Source organism: Hyperolius riggenbachi, chromosome 9, assembly GCF_040937935.1.
Source record: "Hyperolius riggenbachi isolate aHypRig1 chromosome 9, aHypRig1.pri, whole genome shotgun sequence".
NCBI lineage: Eukaryota > Metazoa > Chordata > Amphibia > Anura > Hyperoliidae > Hyperolius > Hyperolius riggenbachi.
Window position 1 is genome coordinate 149,133,560 of NC_090654.1, and position 26,698 is coordinate 149,160,257.

Sequence of the window (26,698 nt, forward strand, 5' to 3'; positions counted from 1 at the left end):
GCTGCTCACAGCCTGTCATCAGCATAGTTACTCTTCCAGCCTCTGCCATGTCACTGATCAGCACTCCTGCCAGCCAGGACTCGGGAGCTGATAAGTGTGACATAGCGGCACTTCAGCTGTATATATCCTCCATGTGCTGCAATGTAATTAGCTGGGCAGCATTCCTGGGGAACTTGAATGAAGTCACAGGAGGGATGGGATCAGGGGGAAGCCTTTCTCCAGGCAGGACATGGGGGTTATTTACATTGACATGGAGAGTCGCGATGATGAAACAGTTGAAACCCGAGCCTTGTAAAGATAAAATCACTGTCCCATAGAAATCTGCTCTGAAAGGGGAAGTGCATTTCTTCACTTTTACAATAGGTTGTGAGCTGCTCTGATCAGGCAGGCAGCTCAGTTTCTCCCTTTTATTTACATAGAAGCTGGGGTCTGTGTGGCTAAGCTGCCTGCAACCTATCTTCCAGTTTAGGGCTGGTTCACACTGGCCAATTTTGTGATCAGTGATCAGCAAAGCGCTGCTGCTAATGTATCCCTATGGATACATTCACACAGCAGTGATTGCGATCATTCGCCAACACTCTGCATGCAGTGCTTTGGGAACAATTGCGCTGTGATTCTAGTTCCATTGAACGGGAATCACAGATGCAAATAGCGGTAAAATGCAAGATTTTGCCTGCTGAATCGCAAGCACAAATCGGGATTTAGGCGCCAGTGTGAACTAGCCCTTACAGTGTAATTACCCCTTCTGCAAACATAGGCACACTACTGGAAGTGACCTGAGCACCATCGTTTGAAACAAACCTCTCCCTAAGGGAGGTTAGTATACGGCGTGTGTTTTTGGGGGACAGCTGCGATTTGTACTAATGTACAGGGGATGATCTCTAGCTTCCCCTCCCCCTAGTTTGCACAGGTGCCTCCATCTTTTACGTGTATCACAGAACCACACAAAGCAAGCAGCTGTGGTGATATTATGCACCCCCTGTTCAGCTGCCACAATAATGCATGCTGGGAGATGTAGTCCATAAATGTGAGATGGAATCACATTTATAGACTACATCTCAAATGAATTGTGGAGGCCGATAAGGGGTGCATAATATCATCACAGCTGCTCTGAACCGCATTTCTGTGGCACATGAAGAAGCAGGTCTATAGACTGTGAGCTAGTGTGACAACAGTAAAGCGCTGCAGAAGATGTCAGTGCTATATAAATACATAATAATATGGTAGGACATTAGACTATGACAATGGTAGGATTAGAGTGTGAGCTCCTCTGAGGACAGTCAGTGACATGACTATGTGCTCTGTAAAGTGCTCCAGAAGATGTCAGTGCTATATAAATACTGAAAAAAAAATAATGCCTGGAACTTAGCCCCACCCACAACTCTACTTAAAAGTGCGCTTCTGACTATGACTATGGTAGGATTAGACTGTGTGCTCCTCTGAGGACAGTAAATGACATGGCTATGTCCTCTGTAATGTGCTGCAGGAGATGTCAGTGCTATATAAATACATAATAATAATATGGTAGGACATTAGACTATGACTATGGCAGGGATTAGATTGTGAGCTCCTCTAAGGGCAGTCAGTGACATGACTATGTACTCTGTAAAGTGCTGTGGAAGATGCCAGTGCTATATAAATACTGAAAAAAAAATAATGCCCAGAACTTAGCCCCACCCACAACTCTACTTAAAGAGGAGCTGTTAGGTATAGGGTCTCAGAGAAAATAAACACATATCAGTAGCTAAAGATTGGCTGTACTTACATTACATATGCATTTCACTGTCCACGTTTGGATTTCACAGAATTTGTATATAGTATATGCAGAGAATGATGCTCCTGACAGCTCATGGCAGGTTCCATGTTTGTGAAGCCAAATGTGTCGTCATGTCCTGCCTGCTTCTGATCACAGAAAAGCTCATACTGAATAACACTAGTTTGCAGTGAATATTAATGAGCCATTTGGCTAGGAACAATAGCGGACTCCTGCAGTGTACGCTGCCCCGAGATTTATCTGTGCTGTGGCTGGACTGAGTTTTAGAAGCTGCTGAAACTTGATCCCGTCTTCTCCTTAGCAGCCGAGGGGAGGGCCCCAGAATGCTTTGCAGTATGGTTTGCGGCTTGCGTCCTGCTTAGGTCTAAGCTTTGCTGATAAGCACACATCAAAGGTAAGCGAGATCTTTATCTTCAGTAATGTCTTTTTGGCTTCCTTCTAAACTGTTTAACACAGGAGACTAGAGGTTTAAATTAGCTTCTGCAGCCTGACAGTTACTCTTTAAAAGTGCGCTTCTGACTCCGCCCCCTGTCCGTCCAAAATCTTGGGTGTCCTGCTTTTTTGGGCCTTTTGTCCGTCAAAAATTAGAAATTAGGTTGGCAACCCTGCCAGGAAGCTGCTAGCCTTCAAAGCCAGACTGGCTAGCAGACAATCCCATATGATACAGTGGTACACAGCAGACATAAAAATGGGAAAATGAAAATATACTACTGTATTATCCTTAACAGCATAAGCACCCCAATATATCACCACAAATGACCTTTCACTGGTCCTGATAACTGCTTGCCCTGGTGCAAGTAAGATAAAGCAATAGCTTGTCTGATCCATCTTGCAATAGTTTCTTTAGATGGCTGCTTTCCCGGCAAAGAGAACCAACAAAGCATTGGACTTCCTCCAATTCTTGGATCTCTGAAGATATTCATTCAATTAGACACCTTAACACCTAGACAGTGCAACCTTTCTTCCTTTCGATTTGATGAATTACTGCAAAAGGATGGCAAAAAGATCTCTTGAGATCTATGGAATTTAGATACAATCTTAGGTCAGATTGATCAATAGGAATACTTTTTTTGTTCCTTGGTAATGCCCATAGCCCTATGCATAGCTTCAATTAACTCATTCATAAATTCTGTGGAAAAGCGAATTTCTGAGACTTAACGCCTTTACCCTCAGATGCATCTACTTCGGACTGTGGTAATTCTTCCAAATAATAGATATCCACTTACCCTTCAGACGTCAAATTTATCTGAATCAACTTCGACTCTCTTCCTCTTAAAGAGACTCCGTAACAAAAATTGCATCCTGTTTTTTTTATCATCCTACAAGTTCCAAAAGCTATTCTAATGTGTTCTGGCTTACTGCAGCACGTTCTACTATCACCATCTCTGTAATCAACTTATCTCTCTCTTGTCAGACTTGTCAGCCTGTGTCTGGAAGGCTGCCAAGTTCTTCAGTGTTGTGGTTCTGTGATGCATCTCCCCCCTCCAGGCCCCTCTCTGCACACTGCCTGTGTGTTATTTAGATTAGAGCAGCTTCTCTCTGCTCTCTTATCTTTTACAAGCTGGATAAATCCTCCTCTGAGCTGGCTGGGCTTTCGCATACTGAGGAATTACATACAGGCAGAGCTGTCTGCACTCTGCAGGAAGAAACAGCCTGAGACTTCAGTGGAAGATAGCTGCAGGGGGAAAGAAACACACAAATGATCTCTTGAGATTCAAAAGGAAGAGTGTATATAGCCTGCTTGTGTATGAATGTATTTTCTATGTGTGGACATACTGTACATCAAACTACTTCCTGTTTTGGTGGCCATTTTGTTTGTTTATAAACAAACTTTTTAAAACTGTTTTTAACCACTTTTAATGCGGCGAGGAGCAGCGAAATTGTGACAGAGGGTAATAGGAGATGTCCCCTAACGCACTGGTATGTTTACTTTTGTGCGATTTTAACAATACAGATTCTCTTTAAGGAGGTCTGTTAGGAGGATTAGAAGGACCAGCAATAGGTGCATCAGAAGTAGAGGAGTTAAATGCAGGTGTAACATCTGAATTAGAAAGTGTGAAAGCAGATTCTTCAATTTCTTTAATCGCAAAGGACATCTCTGATCTCAACCATCCCATCAAATCTTTAAGCTGTGTAGGGGATTCATCTTTCACCACCTTTTCAGTGCATAATTGACCCAGGTGTTCTGCAGAATCAGGCATACGGTCACTTCACATAGCACATATCCTAGATTTAGACACAGCTTCAGACGAGGCTGCAGATTTTTCATGCTTATCAGGTTTGACAGCTTTAGTCTTATCCAACTTGCCATTCTTGGAATCCATTTTAACAGCTTCCTAACAGTTTCTCCTTTAACCACTTAAGGACCGCCCCCAGCCGATGGGCGGCGGCAAAGTCCGGGCCCAAACGACCGCAATACGCCCATCGGCGGGGGCGGCATCAGCGGTGGCTGTGCGGCGATCGCGTCATCAATGACGCGATCGCCGCCGGCAATAGCCTCCGCCCACCCTACTCGGAAACCCGCCGGCCAATCAGCAGCGCCGGCGGGTTTCAAACTTGCGCGATCTGGCCAATCAGAGTGTATAATACACTTTGTTATTGTAACAAAGTGTATTATACTGGCTGCCTCCTCCGCTGATGGTCACTTGTCGTGCGACCATCAGAGAGGACAGGCAGCCAATAGATAAGTGCAGCAAAACACTCTTTGCCCCACACAGACCCCCCGATCGCCCACCCCAGCCCTCAGAACCCCCCCTGACCACCCCAGCACACCACTGCTAGCACCCCACCACCCACCTAAAAACCCATCAATCACTCCCTATCACTATCTAGGGACGCTATCCCCTAGGGTAGGTCCCTAACTGCCCCCTAGGGTACCCTGATCACCCTCCCTACCCTCAGATCCCCCCCAGACCACCCCCCAGACCACCCCCCTGTATACTGTATACGTTTGTATACAGCTGCCTTACCCACTGATCACCTGTCTATCACCTGCTTATCACCTGCCTATCACCCCTTGTCACCACCACCCATCAGAGCAGACCCTAAACTGTCCCTTGGGGGCACCTGATCACCCACCCAGACCCTCAGATTGCCCTCAGCCCCCCCCTGCTGATAACCTCCCCAGTGCATTGTTTACATCTATTCTCCCCTGTAATCCCTCACTGATCTATCGTCACCCCGTGTCTGCCACCCACCAGATCAGGACCCAGTCTGCCCCGTGCGGACACCTAGTCAACCCCCCACACCCTCTGATCGCCCTCAGACCCCCCGCTCCCCCCCCAATCACCTTCCCAGTGCATTGTAATTGATTGTGCTGTAATTGCATTTGATTGTGCTGACATTCAATTTCATTGTGCTGTAATTGTATTAGATTGTCCCGTGATTGGCTTTGATTGGCCTGTGATTGGCTTTGATTGTCCCGTGATTGGCTTTGATTGTCCCGTGATCGGCTTTGTCCCGCGATTGGCTTTGATTGTGCCGTGATTGGTTTGATTGGCCTGTGATTGGCTTTGATTGTCCCGTGATTGGCTTTGATTGTCCCGTGAATTGAGTGCCCTGTGATTGGCCTGCGATTGCCTTTGATTGTCCTGTGATTGTTTCTGATTGCCTCTGATTCCCCACTCACCACCACCCCCCTGTCACTATCCTAGTGATCTAAAAACAGTGATCAGTGAAAACTGTCACTTTTTTAGTATCACTAGTGTTAGCAGTTAGGCCAGTTAGCTAGGCCCCTTTGTAAGTGTCAGTTAGTGCTCAGCCCACTGCACCACAGTCACTAATTAGCGTCATCACTGTCGCTAATCAACATTGGTACTATATAGTATCTGTAAGTGATCATTACTGATCGCAGTCAGATCTATTAGGGTCACTAGGATCCACAAAAAAAAAAACGCAGTGTTTGCCCGATCAGGCCTGATCGCTCGCCTGCACTTGCGTTCAGCCCGCCCCACCGCAGTGACAGAATTTTTTTTCTGATCACTGCAAAAAACACTGTACAATAGCTGTGGCACTGTAAACCTCAGTTTTGATATATTTTTTTTATCAAAACTCAGTGACCACAGCTTTCTACCTCTCAAATACTTCCTAAATTTAGCAGCCCACCATGGCAAGAAAGGGGTATTCCGATGATGAGGTTCTCAGGTACATGGCCCAGTCGGATGAGGACGATTGGGACGCCTCATTCGACGAATCTTCCGGGTCAGAGTTTGAACCTGAATTGAGCAGTGGCTCACTGACCGATAGTGATGACGAGGTTGAGGTCCCGGCTAAAGCCAGGCGTACCACACCCCATGTTGTTGGACTGCAGGTGGCGCAGGATCAGTCTCAAGGGCAGCAGAGTGGTGTTCGTGCTGGTCTGAGATTTCATGGTGGGGCAGGCACCAGCAGCACAACATCTCCTGGACCTAGCACCAGTACTTCCGTAAACCCTGGTGAAGTGGCGAGCACCAGCATGGAAGTTGAAACTGGTTCGGTGGCACGTGCAGTAAGATCCCAGTCGCAGCCACCAAGAAGACGGGCCCGTACTACCCCTAATTTACCAGAGGTGCTGGCAAACCCAAATTGGCAATCCCCTGATTCCGCCGCACCCGTACTTCCCCCTTTCACCGCCCAGTCTGGAGTCCAGGTGGAGACAGATAATCTAGGATCGGCCCTAGACTTTTTCTATCTGTTCTTCACCCAGGATCTCTTGGACTTAATTGTGGCAGAGACCAACCGTAAGGCCGCACAATATATAACCGCCAATCCGGAAAAGTTCCTTGCCCAGCCTTTTCGGTGGAAACCAGTCCAAGTTTCCGAAATGAAAATTTTTTTGGGCCTTCTCCTTCACACGGGACTAGTAAAGCAGAATGTGTTGCGGTCTTATTGGTCTACGGACCCAGCACATCATGTTCCCCTGTACTCTGCTGCCATGTCCAGGACACGATTTGAGAACATCCTGCGCTTCCTGCACTTCAATGACAACGAAACCTGTCATCGAAGTGACCACCCTGCTTTTGACCGGCTCCACAAAATTCGACCCCTCATAGACCACCTGTCATCCAGATTTGCAGATGCTTATACCCCTGACCAGGACATCTGCGTAGACGAGTCCCTCATACGCTTTACCGGGCGCCTTCGCATCAAACAGTACATCCCAAACAAGCGCGCCCGGTATGGGGTGAAACTGTATAAGCTCTGTGAAAGGGCCACAGGCTATACATCTTATTTTAGGGTCTATGAGGGAAAAGACTCAAAATTGGAGCCGGTCGGATGCCCTGACTACCTGGGGAGCAGTGGAAAGGTTGTGTGGGACTTGGTGTCACCCTTGTTCCAGAAGGGGTACCATCTTTTTGTGGACAATTATTACACAAGTGTGGCCCTCTTTCAGCACTTAAAAATAGAAAAAAATCCGATGCTGTGGCACCGTGCGGCCTAGTCGCCGGGGCTTCCCCCAACGGCTCATTACCACCAGACTTCAACGGGGGCAGAGGGCCGCCTTGTGTGCCGACGACCTGCTCGCGGTGAAATGGAAGGACAAGAGGGAGGTTTACTTCCTGTCCACCATTCACGCAGACACGACAGTTGAAATTCAACGGCGAACTGAGGTCATTGAAAAACCCCTTGTCGTCCACGAGTATAATACTAACATGGGAGGGGTGGACTTCAATGACCAGAGGTTAGCGCCCTATTTAGTTGCCCGAAAAACAAGACGCTGGTATAAAAAAAAGTGTCTTTTTACCTCATTCAATTGGCAATTTACAACAGCTTTGTTCTCTACAGTAAGGCTGGGAGAACTGGCTCGTTTATTCAATTTAATAAACAGATCGTGATGGAACTCCTGTATCCAGGAGGTGCCGTGGCCCAACCCCAAGATGCAACTAGCCGGCTGCATGGAAGGCATTACGCCTATCCAATTCCGACTACCCCAGGTCAACGAATCCGAAGAAAACGCTGTCGTGTCTGCAGCAGGGCTGGAATAAGGCGTGACACCACTGTTTATTGTCCCACCTGTCCTGACCAGCCTGGCCTATGCCTAGGGGAGTGTTTTGAGAGGTACCACGAGCAGGTACACTATTACAGAGTAGGGAACTCCACACACAGCGGTAGGCACACAAGGGTCTCTCAGTGCTATTTCACACTGCTGCGATGCGTTAGGGCAAAATGCCTAGCAAAAGTCACACTTTGCGGTCCCCCCCTACGCCGGAAGTGCTTGACTTAAAGGGAAGGTTCAAGCAAAATAAAAAAATGAGTTTCACTTACCTGGGGCTTCTACCAGCCCCATGCAGCAATCCTGTGCCCTCGTAGTCACTCACTGCTGCTCCAGTCCCCCGCTGGCAGCTTGCCGACCTCGGAGGTTGGCGGGCCGCATTGCGTACATTTTTATGCATTCCCGCTAGTGCAGGAACATTATCGCATACATTTTTACGCGTTACTGGTTCAATACATAAATTTTTACGCATTGAACCAGTAATGCGTAAAAATGTATGGGTTAATGTTCCTGCACTAGCGGGAATGCGTAAAAATGTACACAATGCGGCCTGCCGACCTCCGAGGTCGGCAAGCTGCCAGCGGGGGACTGGAGCAGCAGTGAGTGACTACGAGGGCACAGGATGGCTGCATGGGGCTGGTAGAAGCACCAGGTAAGTGAAACTCATTTTTTTATTTTGCTTGGACATTCCCTTTAACGCTAGTGCATGCCTACGTTACTGCGTGGCTTCTGTGGCAATATCGATCGGCCCGGAAGTCATGTTAGTCTATGGCGACGCAGTTCATTACTAGGCCGAATGCTACTCTTGTGGTATTGCCTGAAGGTCTGTTTTGGACGATACGGTGCGGCGGGCTCGACCCACCGGATATGTCAATATGCAGTGTGAAACCAAACATCGGGTTTCCAGAGACCCTAATACACAGGGCTGCCAGAAACCTCTCCTTTCACTTGGGACAAATTGCGTAATGTATTTCGCCACAACTCTGTGCGATTTGCACTTCGCACATTGTTCCATGGGGGAGGAGAGGTTTGTCCTCGGGAGGTAAGTTAAAAAAAAAAAAAAAAACAGGTAAGCAAAGAAGTTAATGTTTGGTTTGCAATGTTAAGTTTTTTATTAAAAAAGTTCAAAGGTTATTAATGTTAATGAAGTAATTGCTTTGCTGCTTGCTTGTTTTTTGGGGGGTTTTTTTCCTCTTTTTCCATCCAATAACCTTCCAGGTGGACCGAGCGAACGACTAACCAGCTGCAGTACTGATGGTGCATCCTGACAACGTTGCGCGTCTGTCAGCTTACACACAAGTCGGTACATGTAGCGCTGCAGGACGAGATTTCTCCTCCGCAGTCAAAAAGATATGTTTGCCGAGGCATATGGGCCGAGGAGTGGTGTTGGGGATTCATATGCTTTGGCAAACACTTTGTATCAAAAAAGAACTCTGGCAATGATTTGTTCATCCACATCGATCAGTGTGAATGGATAAATCAGGTTTGCCAGGGCATACGAGCTGGTGGGTTTGGATTTTTGGGGCGGCAGCTCCTATGTCCTGGCAGACGCCTTCCTCTTTTTTTTTTTTTTTTCAAAATTTTTTGGCAGATATTTTTTCATCCACATTGATTGATTGTTTGACGTTCATTTTTCCTTTCAGCCCACAGTGCATTACCCTTATGCCCAATATAAGGAGTATAGCAGAAACTCCTAATACTGGCCATACATGTAATGATTGCAGAGACCCTAAAATGCCAGGACAGACCCCACGAATGATGCCATTTTGGAAAGAGGACACCCCAAAGTATTCCGTGAGGTGCATGGTGAGTTCATAGAATGTTTTATTTTTTGTCACAAGTTAGCAGAAATTGTGGTTTTGTGTTTTTGTTTTTTTTCACAAAATGTCATTTTACGCTAACTTGCGACAAAAAATAAAATTTTCTATGAACTCACCATGGCCCTCATGGAATACCTTAGCGTGTATTCTTTCCAAAATGGGGTCATTTGTGGGGTTTGTTAACTGTCCTGGCAAGTGGGCGGGGGGCAAAATTTTGAGCACCCCTGTAAAGCCTAAAGGTACTCATTGGACTCTGGGCCCCTTAGCGCAGTTAGGGTGCAAAAAAGTGCCACACATGTGGTATCGCCGTACTCGGGAGAAGTAGTATAATGTGTTTTGGGGTGTATTTTTACACATACCTATGCTGGGTGGGAGAAATACCTCTGTAAATGACAATCTTTTGATTTTTTTACACACAATTGTCCATTTACAGAGTTATTTCTCCCACCCAGCATGGGTATGTGTAAAAATACACCCCAAAACACATTGTACTACTTCTCCCGAGTACGGCGATACCACATGTGTGGCACTTTTTTGCACCCTAACTGCGCTAAAGGGCCCAAAGTCCAATGAGTACCTTTAGGATTTCACAGGTCATTTTGCGGAATTTGATTTCCAGACTACTCCTCACGGTTTAGGGCCCCTAAAATGCCAGGGCAGTATAGGAACCCCACAAATGACCCTATTTTAGAAAGAAGACACCCCAAGGTATTCCGTTAGGAGTATGGTGAGTTCATAGAAGATTTTATTTATTTGTCACAAGTTAGCGGAAATTGATTTTAATTGTTTTTTTCCACAAAGTGTCATGTTCCGCTAACTTGTGACAAAAAATAAAATCTTCTATGAACTCACCATACTCCTAACGGAATACCTTGAGGTGTCTTCTTTCTAAAATGGGGTCATTTGTGGGGTTCCTATACTGCCCTGGCATTTTAGGGGCCCTAAACCGTGAGGAGTAGTCTGAAAATCAAATTCCGCAAAATGACCTGTGAAATCCTAAAGGTACTCATTGGACTTTGGGCCCTTTAGCGCAGTTAGGGTGCAAAAAAGTGCCACACATGTGGTATTGCCGTACTCGGGAGAAGTAGTATAATGTGTTTTGTGGTGTATTTTTACACATACCCATGCTGGGTGGGAGAAATAACTCTGTAAATGGACAATTGTGTGTAAAAAAAATGAAAAAAATTGTCATTTACAGAGATATTTCTCCCACCCAGCATGGGTATGTGTAAAAATACACCCCAAAACACATTATACTACTTTTACTGAGTACGGCAATACCACATGTGTGGCACTTTTTTGCAGCCTAACTGCGCTAAGGGGTCCAAAGTCCAATGAGCACCTTTAGGCTTTACAGGGATGCTTACAATTTAGCACCCCCAAAATGTCAGGACAGTAAACACACCCCACAAATGACCCCATTTTGAAAAGTAGACACTTCAAGGTATTCAGAGAGGGGCATGGTGAGTCCGTGGCAGATTTCATTTTTTTTTTGTCGCAAGTTAGAAGAAATGGAAACTTTTTTTTTTTTTTTTTTTTGTCACAAAATGTCATTTTCCGCTTACTTGTGACAAAAAATAATATCTTCTATGAACTCACTATGCCTCTCAGTGAATACTTTGGGATGTCTTCTTTCCAAAATGGGGTCATTTGGGGGGTATTTATACTATCCTGGAATTCTAGCCCCTCATGAAACATGACAGGGGGTCAGAAAAGTCATAGATGCTTGAAAATGGGAAAATTCACTTTTTGCACCATAGTTTGTAAACGCTATAACTTTTACCCAAACCAATAAATATACACTGAATGGGGTTCTTTTATCCAAAACATGTTTGTCCACATTTTTCGCGCTGCATGTATACAGAAATTTTACTTTATTTGAAAAATGTCAGCACAGAAAGTTAAAAAAATCATTTTTTTGCCAAAATTCATGTCTTTTTTGATGAATATAATAAAAAGTAAAAAAATCGCAGGAGCAATCAAATAGCACCAAAAGAAAGCTTTATTAGTGACAAGAAAAGGAGGTAAAATTCATTTAGGTGGTAGGTTGTATGAGCGCGCAATAAACCGTGAAAGCTGCAGTGGTCTGAATGGAAAAAAAGTGCCTGGTCCTTAAAGAGACTCCGTAACAAAAATTGCATCCTGTTTTTTATCATCCTACAAGCTCCAAAAGCTATTCTAATGTGTTCTGGCTTACTGCAGCACGTTCTACTTTCACCATCTCTGTAATAAATCAACTTATCTCTCTCTTGTCAGACTTGTCAGCCTGTGTCTGGAAGGCTGCCAAGTTCTTCAGTGTTGTGGTTCTGTGATGCATCTCCCCCCTCCTGGCCCCTCTCTGCACACTGCCTGTGTGTTATTTAGATTATGGCAGGTTCTCTCTGCTCTATTATCTTTTACAATCTGGATAAATCCTCCTCTGAGCTGGCTGGGCTTTCACATACTGAGAAATTACATACAGGAAGAGCTGTCTGCACTCTGCAGGAAGAAAAAGCCTGACACTTCAGTGGAAGATAGCTGCAGGGGGAAAGAAACACACAAATGATCTCTTGAGATTAAAAAGGAAGGCTGTATACAGCCTGCTTGTGTATGGATGTATTTTCTATGTGTGGACATACTGTACATCAACCTACTTCCTGTTTTGGTGGCCATTTTGTTTGTTTATAAACAAACTTTTTAAAATTGTTTTTAACCACTTTTAATGCGGCGAAGAGCGGTGAAATTGTGACAGAGGGTAATAGGAGATGTCCCCTAACGCACTGGTATGTTTACTTTTGTGCGATTTTAACAATACAGATTCTCTTTAAGGGGTAGAAAGACTGTGGTCCTGAAGTGGTTAAAGAGAAACCGTGACCAAGAATTGAACTTCATCCCAATCAGTAGCTGATACCCCCTTTTACAGGGGAAATCTATTCCTTTTCACAAATGGATCCTCATCAGGGGGCTCTGTATGTCTGATATTGTGGTGAAGCCCCTCCCACAGGAGACTGAGGACTATTTTCCTGGCAGTTTCCTGTCTGTGAACCTCGTTGCATTGTGGGAAATAGCTGTTTACAGCGGTTTCCAACTGCCAAAACAAGCAGCATGTACTTCCAGCTACATCACCTGCCAACAGTAAAAATGTCACCATTTGATAAATGTCAGAATGTAAATAAAAGAGGGAAGCTTTTAAAATGGGCAAACACTGACTAAATAATGTATACATAATTATTGTAAAAATGAAGAATTTTAACTGGGAGTTCCTCTTTAAGTGAACGACAACACCCACCACTACGATAGCTCAGGATCACAGTGGTTAAGCTCATAATGCATGCATAGTAACGCAACATTATGAGTGTGAACTGCACTGGAGACCAGCCATGGCCTTTTTACAAATCTGCATGCCGCTTTTTAGAATAATGCGATCAGGTACAACCCCGCACTGTGCACAGACCCATAGATTTGTATGGGCAGTGAATTTCCATGCAGAATAAATCAACTGAGCACTGCCCTTTGTGCAGATTCGACAATTACTTATAATACTGGAAAAATCTACTGTCCACATTGCTTAAGATTCCAGAATTTTGAAACCCTCTGCTTTACATACACCTTTGCCAGAATATAGAGAGGGGATAAAACATACAGGGGAAATTACACTCTAAATACTAAGAGTGTATGTCACTTAAAAAGTTTCAATCTCTACAGCCAGTAAAGGTTTAAGTGCAGGCTTGACAAATCAAACAAAATTCAAAACAAATGCAATGCAGATCAGAAACAAATGCAATGCAGATCAGAAACAAATGCAATGCAGATCAGAAACAAATGCAATGCAGATCAGAAACAAATGCAATGCAGATCAGAAACAAATGCAATGCAGATCAGAAACAAATGCAATGCAGATCAGAAACAAATGCAATGCAGATCTGAAACAAATGCAATGCAGATCTGAAACAAATGCAATGCAGATCTGAAACAAATGCAATGCAGCCTATTGCCGCAATGGCAACAATTCACCTTCACCTCCTGCTTTGCACCCACTGCTAGATTGCATGGACACAGAGTACAAGAGAAAGTATAAACTTATACCAGGGAAAAAAAATCATTCTAAAATTAACCATGTGAGTGTACATCCCTGCAACAATTGTCAGTCTCTACAGCTAGCATAGGTTTACTGCAGGCCTGACCAATCAAATGGAAAGCAAATTACTCCTTGCAACTATCATTAGCCTGCAAGTTTCCATTAGCTTACTAGATTATAGAGGAAAAAAAGAGAGGGTAAAACACACGGGGGAAAAAAAAAAAAAAAAAAAAAATCACACTAATGTGAACTATGGGCTGGTGCACACCAAAAACCGCAAGCAGATCCGCAAAATGCTAGCAGATTTTTAAACGCTTTTTTTTATTTTTATGAGGCGTTTTGCTAGCGTTTTGCGGATTGCTGCAGCGGATTTCAGTATAGTAGATTTCATATATTGTTACAGTAAAGTTGTTACTGAACAGCTTCTGTAACAAAAACGCCTGCAAAACCGCTCTGAACTGCCGTTTTTCAGAGCGATTTGCGTTTTTCCTATACTTAACATTGAGGCAGAAACGCACCCGCAATCCAAAAAATGCCTCACCCAGGCATTTTTCGTTTCTGCAAAACGCCTGCCGCTCTGGTGTGCACCACCCCATTGAGATACATTGACCAAGCAGATCCGCAGCCGCAAGCGGATCTGAAAACGCCCAAAAAGCCGCTCGGTGTGCACCAGCCCTTTATGAGTGAATATTCCTGCTGCTGGAACAAGCTTGGAAGCTCTTGTCTGTTATCCCATCTTTCCAGCATAGGGGAGAACGTCAGGAACAGTACCATTTCTTATGCCGACTAGTTCTCCTATATTGGACTCCCCCACCAGCACCAGTCTCCCGACCATGGCTTGTGGCCCAGGGATTTCATGCATGAGCCGTGCTGCCAAGAGGACACCAATCCAGCAAAATAAACTCAGCAGCTATTCCTCTTGGGTGTTTCCAGGACGGAAAGTTAAAACTGAGGAACCAGGGGAGGGTGCTTGATAACCCTCAAATAATAGCCGGTATAAAGACATTCTAACAGAAGACACATACCAGAGAGGGAGTGGAGCTTGTCTCCTCAGAACCCTGGGAGCAAGAGCCTGCGGACGCTTCCATGGTCAGCATACACAAGACTGACCAGGATGCACAACCCTTGAATAGGTCACCTGAAGGTTTCCGCCCAAACATAATGAAAAGGTTTGCTTTACCTTAGAAATCCACAGCATTACCGAGCAGACTAGCTCAATCAGCGGCTAAATGCGGCGAGATGTCCGCTGGGATGCACGCCGAGCCATGGAACGCATTCTACTTCCTCCTTGGTCACGTAATGCGTAAGTCACATGTCTCCCTGCGCGCGTCCTCCAGTGGAAGCTGCTCCGGCGTGTAACACAGACTGGGGGAGAAGCCGATGCAGACAGCAAGCACCCGCACTGGCTCGCCTGACCAGCGCTGACACAGGGGACACTTGTATGCCGCGGCTCCTGAAATTTATTATGGTTGGCCAGCTCTCCCGACACAACCAGCATCCTGCTGGACAGAAAAACAACTGATGAGGGTAAGGGCCCTTTTACACTTAATCAGTTACTCTCCGTTATAACTGACTTTTCAAAGTAAGTCCCATGTTTTCCTATGGCACCTTTCACACTTAACGCGTTTAAAGGGAAGGTCCAAGCAAAATAAAAAAATGAGTCTCACTTACCTGGGGCGTCTACCAGCCCTATGCAGCCATCCTGTGCCCTCGTAGTCACTCACTGCTGCTCCAGTCCCCCGCTGGCAGCTTGCTGACCTTGGAGGTCGGCGGGCCGCATTGCGTACATTTTTACGCATTCCCGCTAGTGCAGGAACATTAACACATAAATTTTTACGCATTACTAGTTCAATGCGTAAAAATGTACGCATTGAACAAGTAACGCGTAAAAATGTATGCGCACAGGATGGCTGCATAGGGCTGGTAGACGCCCCAGGTAAGTGAAACTCATTATTTTTTTTTTTATTTAGCCTGGACCTTCCCATTAACTGAAATCTCTTTCCCAATGCACTGCTATGGAAAAAACGCATACTAACGCGTACCAACGCGTACTAACGCACACTAACGCATACCAACTGATTAAGTGTAAAAGGGCCCTAAGGGAATGCTGCCTTATGTAGTATGCCTGCCTAATCAATTATGTTAATTCTTTTAACTACTATCCTGTCCAGTTGGACATGGAAGGAGACAAGTCTCAGGGCCCTTTTCCACTAGCAATCGCAAATCACAAACGGCAGCGATTGCGATTTTTCATTAATTCTGTTATGCGATTGCGATTAACGATTTTCATTTGCATTGCATTATTGTAAAAATCGCTCCAGAAAGCGATCGCGATTTCCAAATCGAATCACTGTAGTGGAAAATACTTCTCGTGATTTCTATGATAAAGTAACAACCTTAGCGATTTAAAAATGCCTAATTTTCTGGCTGCACTGCAACAACAAAACAAAAAAGGCATGTACATGTGTCAATTCCCCTTTGTGATTGTTACCTTGCCGCAGTGAATTGGCTTGCTTAGCACAATGAAGCAATGACCTATGAGTGCGTTGGGGGCACACCCAAGATAAGGTAGTTGCTTCATTGTGGACAGACCAAATTCGATCAGCTGGACAGTCACTGTTCTGTCATTAAGCTACCTCAGCCCAATCATATGGGCTGGAAAACCACCATCGCCTGCACTCTCGCCATCGTGCGCACCAGCACAGCCATCACTATACAAAACAGCAAGTTTGGACTGTCAGTGTGAAGCAGTACACTACTTAAACTATCTGATCCATGTGTGTATGTGTGTATGTGTGTATGTGTGTATGTGTATGTGTGTGTATATGTGTGTATATGTGTGTATATGTGTGTATATGTGTGTATATGTGTGTATATGTGTGTGTATATGTGTGTGTATGTGTGTATATGTGTGTGTGTGTGTATATATATATATATATATATATATATATATATATATATATATATATATATATATATATATATATATATATATATATATATATATATATATATATATATATATATATATATATATATATATATATATATATATACACACACACACACACACACACACACACACACACACACACACACACACACACACACACACACACACACACACACACACACACACACACACACACACACACACACACGTTTTAAAGCACTTTAGGTCTCCAATTTAGGAATGCAATTTCTGCCCTTTAGGGATTATAACCCTGCTCTGTGTCAAATCCGTAATTTTCTCAGGGACTTTTGCCGTGTATCCCACTCCGCCATTCCCCCCTCCAGGTGTTCAACCCCTTTAAACAGGTTTTCCATCACTTTTGTGGCCAGAAACAATGTTTGTAGTTTTTAAAGTTCGCCTGCCCATTGGAGTCTATTGCAGTGCGCCGGTCCATGGACTTTTGCAGAAGTTCGCATCCGCAGTCCGCAGACCCAAAATCTGAAGTTCGAGCCATCTCTAGTGTATACCAGGCTTTAGTCTCCAGAGGTTTTGACAAAGAGTATGTGATATCAGCAGTCGCCCTGCTAGTCTACAGGTGGATTTTAACAATGCATCAAAGATGTATAATATGCATTTAAATCCACTGCACTCTCCGGTTAGTCTTCCAACTTAAAAAAACAACGAATCCTCACATAGCATAATACTGTTTGACTTCGCATTAAACAATCATCTCCCGTGAAAAAGTGCCATTCAGTGCTTCACACAGTGAGAAATCCATTATCCCACACTCCTAAAGGCTCACTGGATGGATGCCACCTCGAGGTACAGGTGTATCGCACGATTATTTCTTGTGTTTCACCTGGCCCTTCAGTAATCCACAACACATTCACTTTCCAGTAAAAAAGCAATTTCATTCCTCAATAGAAACACATAAAAGATCATAGCGCAACCTGCTTTAAAAATCTGTCCCATCCACGCTTCTGCACATTCAGTGTACTTAGACTCCCACAGAGTTTCCCAACATAATAAATGAGGCTTCCGAGGCAGGGTCGGAAAGGGCCTGCGGAGGCTCAGGATTTTCCCTGGGGGCCTTTTAATTAGTGGCCCCAGAGGGCCCCGAGCACTAATGCCAGGAACAGGAGGGGGCACAGCGCAGGAAGGAAGAGCAGCGCTGGGCATAGAGCGGTGGGAAGGGGAGGAAGCCCCCCCCCCCCTTCCACGCTCCCTCCTCCAGGATGTATGACAGCGGCAGCGAGCGGGCGGGCGGGGAAAATTTACTTCTTCCTAGTTCCGGCTCTGCGTACGGCTGCTCTGGTCTTCTCTTACTGTTGTCCAATCTGTTGTCCACTCGATGCCCACCGCTGCTCATCCTTCGTGCACTGTGCCCCCTCCTGCCGCTGAAACTGGGGGCACCTGTAGACCTGGCTACCTAATCTGGGGACACCTATAGACCTGGCTACCTAATCTGGGGACACCTATAGAACCGGATACCAAATCTGGGGACACCGCATGTGGCCACCTCCCTATCATGGACTGTCCTCAGAAGAGCTCACAATCTATTCCCTACCATAGTCATAGTCTATTATCCCGCTCAGAATTTCTTGAGTACATGCGTAAGCGAGTCCAAAATTCGGTGGTGGTATTGGGGGGGGGGTAGGACCTGAAACTTATCTGGCCCTTAGTGTCCTAGTCCGACCCTGTTCCGGGGCCCTGGAAAGCTGCAGCCTCTCTTTCTATCGTGGAGTCCTACTGAATGGTCTGTCCTGCGCTCCCACTGCCGGGCCGCAGGCTGTTCTGAGCTGGGCCGTACTGTCTGACTGCAGAGAAGTGTCACTGAAGTTTGCAGGAAGCTATAGAGAAGAACCATCTGCAGCCATTGTTACTGCTGCCACCTACTGTGTTATTTGTAATGCAGCATGCTTTCTGTTCTGTAGGGACACCAGGTGGCAGCAGTGAGGATGACTGGGACGATCTGGTCTCTTGCTAGCCATGGAGTTCAGGCTGCACAGAGGTGAGCAGCTGGTACTGGAAGCTAGTCTGGGAAGAAGAATGTAAGGCTTAGGGAAGGGTAAAAGTGAGTGTGGGGAGAAGAGAAGTGATGGTGGGAGGAGGGAAGTGTGAAGTGGGTGTAGGGAGGAGTGTAAAGAGGCTGTGAGGAGGAGGGAAGGGTAAAAATGAGGGGAGGCAGATGGAAGGTAGAAAACGACTGTGCCAGTAGATAAGGAAGCCCAGGCAGTACCCCCCTTCACACCCCGTCACACCAAATTCACCTTGTGCTGGTGGGTTATACAGCAGCCCTAGTGTAGTGTAGTGCCGTGCCCTGCCCCCCCCCCCCCCAATTGCAAGCACCTCTCCGCACACGTCAAGCCCCCCCCCCCCCCCCCTCATGCGCCCACCAGGTCCTTGGAAAAATTGCCTGATGCTGAAGTGGGCCTTGGGTCAAAAAAGGTTGGGGACCACTGCAAGTGGTATCCTCAACTCCATCTAGTGGTCATTTTATATATAGCCCCCATTACTCAAACTATACTGTATATCTAGTTCAGTTACTAATAAAGTGCCACTGCATAGCTTATTCATAAAATAAATTATTTTTTTCCCTTGTGCATAACATGATTATTTCCCATTTTTCCATCACCATTACATATCTAATTTATTTAATATAAAGTGCCACTGCATGTACTAATCTAATAAAGTGCCTTTACCAAGCATTACTTTTTCTTTTTTATACTATATGTATTTTTTTATAGTGTGATTTGTATTTTTATGTACACTCTCCAGTGCCTCATGCCTCATAACATGCTCTCAAATCTCAACCTCAAACTCCAACTGCTGTGCTCTCATGCACCACACCACTCTGTGCCATGCTCATAATATGTGCTGTGCCTTGCCCTTCATACCATTGCATGCTTCCCCCACTAATTATATATTATAATCCAAACATACCCCTTTTTATGTCATTCTTTATCATACCTCCCCCACCACGCACACACGTTTAAATCATACTCTACATTTAAGGCCAGAGTGAAAAGGTGAGTTTTGAGGGCCTTCTTGAAGATGTTGAAGAAAGGGGAAGATGGGGGAGGTAGGGAGTTCCATAGTGTTGGAGCAGATCTAGAGAAGTCCTGGAGGTGTGCATGAGATTGAGTGATGCGAGGGGCAGTCAGGTGAAGTTCACTGGAGGAGCGGAGAGAGCGGCTAGGTGTATACCTCTGAGTAAGATCGGAAATGTAGGTTGGGCAGGTTTTGTGGCCAGGTTTGTAGGCCAAACACAGTATCCTGAATCTGATTCTGGACTGGATAGGAAGCCAGTGGAGGGATTCACACAGGAAAGCCGCCGTGGTGGAGCAATGGGAGGAGTGGATAATTCTGGCTGCCGCATTCATGACGGACTGGCGGGAAATTATGAGGGCATGGATGAGGTGGTGACAGAGGTCAGGAAAGGGTGGACCTTGCAGATGTTACGGATGTGGAAGTTGCAGGACTTTGTGAGGTTTTGGATGTGGTGGGTTGGGGGAGAGTGCTAAGTCCAGGGTAATACCCAAGACAGTGGGCTTGAGAGGTAGGGCGAATAATAGTGTGGCTGGGGTGAGAAGATCATAAATTCCTTTTTGTCCAGGTTTAGTTTCAGAAACCTAGCGGACATCTGGGAGGAGATGGCTGATAGGCAGGAGGAGACCTTGTACATGGTAGTGGTGGATAGGTCAGGGGTGTGGAGGTAGATCTGGGTGTCATCTGCATACAGATTATGGTTAAAACCCTGTTAGGAGAAACTTGCCAATGGAGGATGATGTAGGGAGAACAGTAGGGTGCCAAGGTCCGAGCCTTGGCGTCTCCCACTGAGAGGTGGTTGGGGGTGGATGAGGACTCATTGAAGGAGGTTGCAAAGGAGTGGTTGGAGAGGTAGGCCAGGACGAGATCATAAATCCCCATGGACTGGAGGAGCAGGGGATGGTTCACGGTGTCAAAAGCTGCTGAAAGGTCAAAGAGGAGAAGAATGGAGTATTTGGTTTCAGCTTAAGGTGAGGTCATTGACCACTTTGGTGAGAGCTGTTTCGGTTGAGTGGGCAGGCTGAAATCCAGATTGCAGTAGGTCTAGCAGGGAGTTGATATTGAGGCACTGGGTCCGGCATTTGTCAACCAGATGCTCAAGGAGTTTTGAGGCAAAGGGGAGGAGGGAGATAGGGCAGAAGTTGGAGGGTAGTGAGGGGTCAGGGGAGGGTTTATTGAGCAGGAGTAGTACAGTAGCCTGCTTAAAGTCTGAGGTGAAGGTGTCTGTGGATAGGGAGATGTTGAACAGGGCAGTGAGGACTGGGGCCAAATCCAGGAAGTGAGAACGGAGTAAGTCAGAAGGGATGGGATCAAGGGGGGAGGTAGCGGTATGGGAAGTCTGCAATAGGTGGTTGACATTCTCAATGGTGTGAGGGGAGGATAGTGTGGAGGAGCTTGATGAAAGGGGGTGTGAGGTGAGGATTGAAGGCTGGATATTTCCAGACAGACAGACAATTTTGTTGGTGAAGTGGGTGTCTAAATCCGTGGCAGAAAGGGAGGAAATGAGGGGGGAGGGAGGGGGGGGGGGGGAGTTTAAGCAGGGAGTTGAAAGTGGCAACGAGATGCTGGGGGTTGGAAGCTTGTGCTCTGGTAAGCTTGGTGAAGTATTCCTGCTTCGCATCAGCAAGGGCAGTGGGGGAATGCAGCAGGTTAGCCTTGTTAGCCTTGATATTCAATATAGGAAATCCTGGTTAAAGTCGAGTTTTCCTCTATTTTCATTCAGTGGCACATGTTACCCTCTGGAGGTTGCGAGTATGGGTGTTGCGCCAGGGCTGGGGAGGTGGCTGTGTTGGAATATTGTCGGAGCAGCTTCCTCTAGGACCAATGAGAGGGTTTGATGATACTGAGCTGCAGCAAGATTAGGTGAGGAGGGAGGAGAAGAGGGCATATGGGGGGGGGGGGGGGGGTCGGCTAGGACACTAGGGTCGAGCTGACATAGGTCTCTCTGCCATCGACCAGGTGGGTGGGCAGGTGGTTTGGAGGTGACCTCTGTGAGGAGGTTCAAAAGAAGTGACACCGAGAGCCCAATATAGTGTATTACGTACTAGTAAGTGGTACATTAGTAAAGAGTACTAAGTTATGCTCAAACACGGGTTACCTCGTAGGCAACCACTGCATAGGCAGGTGGGGGGGGGGGAATTAGACCTGTCACCACTCAGGATTAAGAAGTCGCTCTCTGTAGATAGGAAAAAAGGGGTATACCCCTCCACCAGGGGGGATATATAAGTATTCTGCGATGTAAACCGTGGCACCAAAAGTATAAAATAGGCTAAAATAGTTAAAAATGCTTGGGAGGCAGTGGTGGACTTACCTCCTTGAAGCAGACACAAAAACTGTCAATTTCAACAGGTATAAATTTATTGATATACTCCACAAAGTGCAATGTGCAATGCGTTTCACAGGTATATTCCTGCTCCTTCAGGCAATAAAAGGGAAGGAGCATACAACTGAAAGCCAGAGACAAAAGGGGTGCATCAGATCTATACACTGTCCACAATCAGACTATATTGCATGGTTGAATATCATCAGGTTTATAGACTGTATAGGATCTTCTAAAAAAATTAGCATATTGTGATAAAGTTCATTATTTTCTGTAATGTACTGATAAACATTAGACTTCTATATATTTTAGATTCGAATACACACAACTGAAGTAGTTCAAGCCTTTTATTGTTTTAATATTGATGATTTTGGCATACAGCTCATGAAAACCCAAATTTCCTATCTCAAAAAAGGCAAATACACACAACTAATTCAGTTGTGTGTATTTGAATCTAAAATATATGAAAGTCTAATGTTTATCAGTACATTACAGAAAATAATGAACTTTATCACAATATGTTAATTTTTTGAGAAGATCCTGTATATGTACTATTAGTGTGGCAAGTTGGTAAAGCTTTGAATAAATCTCAGTATCCGTGCTAGGGTGTAGCCATCAATGGCCAATGTGCTGCGTGTTTAAGGTCAGTGTGTCCTTAAAGAGAACCCGAGGTGGGATTTAATTATGTTAGTGGGGCACAGAGGCTGGTTGTGCACACTAACACCAGGCTCTGTTGCCCCATGGTGTGCCTCCAGGACCCCCCTGCGCGCCGCTATACCCCCCGCAGTGCTAGCGACACACAGCGTGTCACCAGCACAATGTTTACCTATGCGCTGTCTGTTAGCGCCGCTCCCCCGCCTCCTCTGTATCGGCGCTACCCGCCCGCGTCCCTTCCTCCAGCCCCATACGCACGGATCGCTCCCACGCCGCCGTCCTCTGCTGCCTGGATCCGCCGGTACCGGGTCCCGTCATGACCGCCAGTCGGCCGGCTGACGCGGCCAATAGTCCACATCACAACGAGCTCCCTCCATGTATGTACGCGTGAGGCTGCCTACTGCGCAGCCTCATGCGTACGGGTAAGGAGGGAGCCGCTGTGATGCGGACTAGGGTTGCAACGGTATGAGAATTCACGGTATGATAACCGTCAAAAAAAAAAATACCACGGTATGACAGTATTACTCAATTATTCTCATTACAATTACCCTTATAAAAATGAGAAAAGGTCAAAGTTGAACAAACTCTTCTTTATTAAACTCTTAATGGTTAGGGCCCTCCTGTCATGCTTGAAATATTTACTCTTCTAAATGTCAAAAAAACAATACCAAAAGTAAATCTCATTCTCTCGTGTCACATGATTGCCTATGGCAGAGAGGGCAGATAATAAGGCCATTTGAAAGCCCAGTAGGTCAATATGTCTGCTTCCATGAATCAGGAAGTAGAAACTGTGCAGATTTCAGGATTTGTATCAGCTGCAACAAAGAAAGAAATTGCTGTTGCATATCTTTGAGCAGAGAGGAGGACGTTTTGAGTTCAGGTCCACTTCAAAAATGCTGGTGGTACACTTTACTATACACCTTAAAGTGTACCAGAGATAAAGCATAGTGAAAGTTTTATTTATACCTGCGGCTTCCTCCAGCCCCATCATGCGCACGGATCCCTCCCACGCCGCCATCCTCAGCCTTTTCTATCGCTGGTATTGAGTCCGGTAACTTGAGCCAGTCGCAGCCAGTCTGAGCATGCCCAGTGCGTTCTCTACAGCAGAGAATAATACTACGCAGGCGTAGTACTATTTTCTGCCAGAGATGGAGGGAGTGCACTGCGCAACTGGCCGCGACTGGCCAAAGTTACGGGACTCAGTAACAACGATAGAAAAGGCTGAGGATGGCGGCGTGGGAAGGATCTGTGCGCATGATGGGGCTGGAGGAAGCCGCAGTTATGTATAAAACTTTCACTATGCTGCGTCTCTGGTTTCCTTTAAAGCAGGGGTCTCAAACTCAATTTATCTGGGGGCCGCAGGAGGCAAAGTCAGGATGAGTCTGGGCCGCATAAGGAATTTCACAATCGCGGCGCATCGCCGCCTCTCTCACTCTTCCTTCACAGGGGCGGGGAGAGGCGGCGATTGACGTCAGGAGGGGCAGAGCTGAAGCTGAAAGCTCTGCCCCTTCCAGGAAATGCCGGCGGATTGCCCCCCGGGCGATTTGGGGGCTCTGCAGCCCTCGTTCAGCGGCGGGGATGCGGCAGATTACTTGGGAGCACTGAAGCAAACTATAAGGAAGCTTTTGCCGGCGAGGGCCACAAAATATTGTATCGAGGGCCGCAAATGGCCTGCGGGCCGCGAGTTTGAGACCCCTGCTTTAAAGGATACCAGAGCTGAAAAATAAAATGCAAATGGGTGGAGCGGGCATGAATTAGGTGAAGTCCAGTGCTAAGCCACTGCGGACGATTTCATTAAAAAGTAGGGGGACAGAGTAGAACAGGGGGGAGCGGTGGGCATGAGGACACATGAACACACATGCACGCACACCCATCCGGCAGACATAGCTCAGACATCACACACACATACATCAGGCAGACACTTCACACACACATGCCATAGTACATATACACACACTGGTTGCATTCACACAAACACAGCACCTCTCACACAGCAGCACTGCTTATCTGGTGTCATAAGCTTCAGCTCCCCACGTGCAGTGTGTCTCTCGCTCCTTCTCCCCAGGCGGGCGGCATACTCATCATTTTCATGGGGGAGGAGCGCTGGACATTCCTTTGAACACTGATCTGTATCAGTGTTTATGTCAGCTCTGCAGTCGGGGGAGGCAGGGGGCTGCATGCATCTAGCAGAAGGGAGAACGGGCTGTAGCCTTTTCTCATTTGCCTATTTATTTTGCAGGAATGACCTGGTGACTCCCCCTCTGCCTTTGTGGTACAGTCCACAATAAAAAAAAAAAACCACAAGCAGATACACTGCCGAGGAAATAGATCGCCGTGTGCGCTCCAGCCGTGGCCGCGTCATCACAGGACGCGCATCACCACCCAGCTCCTGCACTCATGTCGGCAAGCCTCCTGCAATCAAGAACAAGCTTTGGGAGCTTGCCTTTGTTAGGAAGGGAGACAATGCCGGAGCAGTGGCGGGGATGCGGAAATACAGCAAAAACCGGTATTTCCTAAAAGTGCTTACCGTGATTACCGTGCATTTTAAAACCGTGATATACCGTAATACCGGTAAATCGCGGCAACCCTAATGCGGACAATTGCCCCGCGTCCGCCGGAAGTGACGGGACCCGGTACCGTCGATCCAGGAAGCGGAGGATGGCGGCGTGGGAGCGATCCAGGCTTATGGGGCTGGAAGAAGCCCTAGGTATGTATAAAAGCTTCTTTTTTTTCATCATGTTCCTCTCTGGTTCCCTTTAAGTTGCACTTTTAATTCTTTCAAACATACCACTGTCATGCGTGCCACCTCTGGATGCTCTGTATAGAAGTTCTTCTCAAATTTTGGAAGCTCATTTAAATCCCATCTTTTTTTGCGAAGACGTTCACCTGGATTGCCAAACTTTGGAAACCGGGGACCACCAGGTCTGAAAAGAAAAAAAATAAAATACTTATAAGTATTATAGTACTTATCAGAAGCATTAGAAACAACAGTTTATACAGTTGCCAGTTGTGACTGCCAGCCTAACCAATAAAGGTGGGACTCCACTAATACCAAACCTATTATAACTAAACTAGAAATAAGCCCGCCCATTTTGAAATAGGCACTAGTGCTCGGCCGTGACCCCCCTCACCCCATTCTATCATCTCCAACAACCCCCCGCAACAGCCGCGTGACACGACCCACGCGTGTGCTTCCCAAAGTCCACCCGTGTGCCGCGCATGTGCCCTGGCCAAAATGCACGGACACAGGGACACAGAAGGAAGCAGATGCACCAAGATTATTATATAGGATAAACTTAGATTTTTCAAGGTCTTTGCTTTAGTAAAAGGTGACGGATTCGCCATCCGCACAAAAGTTAGCGTTAAAAAAGACTTGTTCCAGATTTAAAGAGGAACTCCAGTGAAAATAAACAAAAAAAGTGCTTCATTTTTACAATAATTATGTATTAATGATTTTGTCAGTGTTTTCCCATTGTACAATTTTTAAAATCCCTGATTTACATTCTGACATTACATTGTGACATTTTTACTGTGGGCAGGTGATGTAGCTGCTGCATGCTCTTTTGGCAGTTGGAAACAGCTGTAAACAGCTATTTCCCACAATGCAGCAAGGTTCACAGACAGGAAACTGCCAAGAGTACATACTTATAATTTCTTTGTGGTATGGGTTTCACCACAATATCAGCCATATAGCACCCCCTGATGGTCTGTTTGTGAAAAGGAATAGATTTCTCACGTAAAAGGGGGTATAAGCTACTGATAAAGTTCAATTCTTGGTCGTAGTTTCTCTTTAAGTGTTGAGAATCCCTGTTTCTGTTAGGAGTTAGGAATAACATTTTAGAGCTTTCTACAGGAAATATTGTGTTCACCAGAAAGAAGACCATGAAGCCGTAAAATCCTTCAAACAATCTAGCTGAGCGACAGGCTGGCACCAGGCTAGAGCTGACATATGTATGTGTTTGAAAGGCTAGGAGGTGGTCACACACACCATACAATTGAAAGGCCGAGCTACTTACTGGTAGTAGTGTTTCAGTGAATCCTCCAGGACAGCTCCCCGAGATTAGCATTGAACCCCTCCCCTATGGAAACACATGCAAATGT

The 26,698-nt window shown here is 46.0% G+C and overlaps 3 protein-coding genes across 7 annotated transcripts in view; 1 reads left to right on the plus strand and 2 right to left on the minus strand.

Annotated features, from left to right (window-relative positions):
* The window catches only part of HSD17B7 (hydroxysteroid 17-beta dehydrogenase 7), a 1,040,537-nt gene that overhangs the window by 616,472 nt on the left and 397,367 nt on the right, over positions 1-26,698 (minus strand). The window lies entirely within an intron of this gene.
* LOC137532751 (probable ATP-dependent RNA helicase DDX17) overlaps positions 1-26,698 on the plus strand; it is a 603,576-nt gene that overhangs the window by 121,981 nt on the left and 454,897 nt on the right. The window lies entirely within an intron of this gene.
* The window catches only part of LOC137531765 (probable ATP-dependent RNA helicase DDX17), a 111,751-nt gene that overhangs the window by 49,322 nt on the left and 35,731 nt on the right, over positions 1-26,698 (minus strand). The window contains exon 2 of the mRNA XM_068251727.1: positions 25,386-25,521. Coding sequence (XP_068107828.1) covers positions 25,386-25,521 — 136 coding nt within the window. The remainder of the gene's footprint in view (positions 1-25,385; positions 25,522-26,698) is intronic.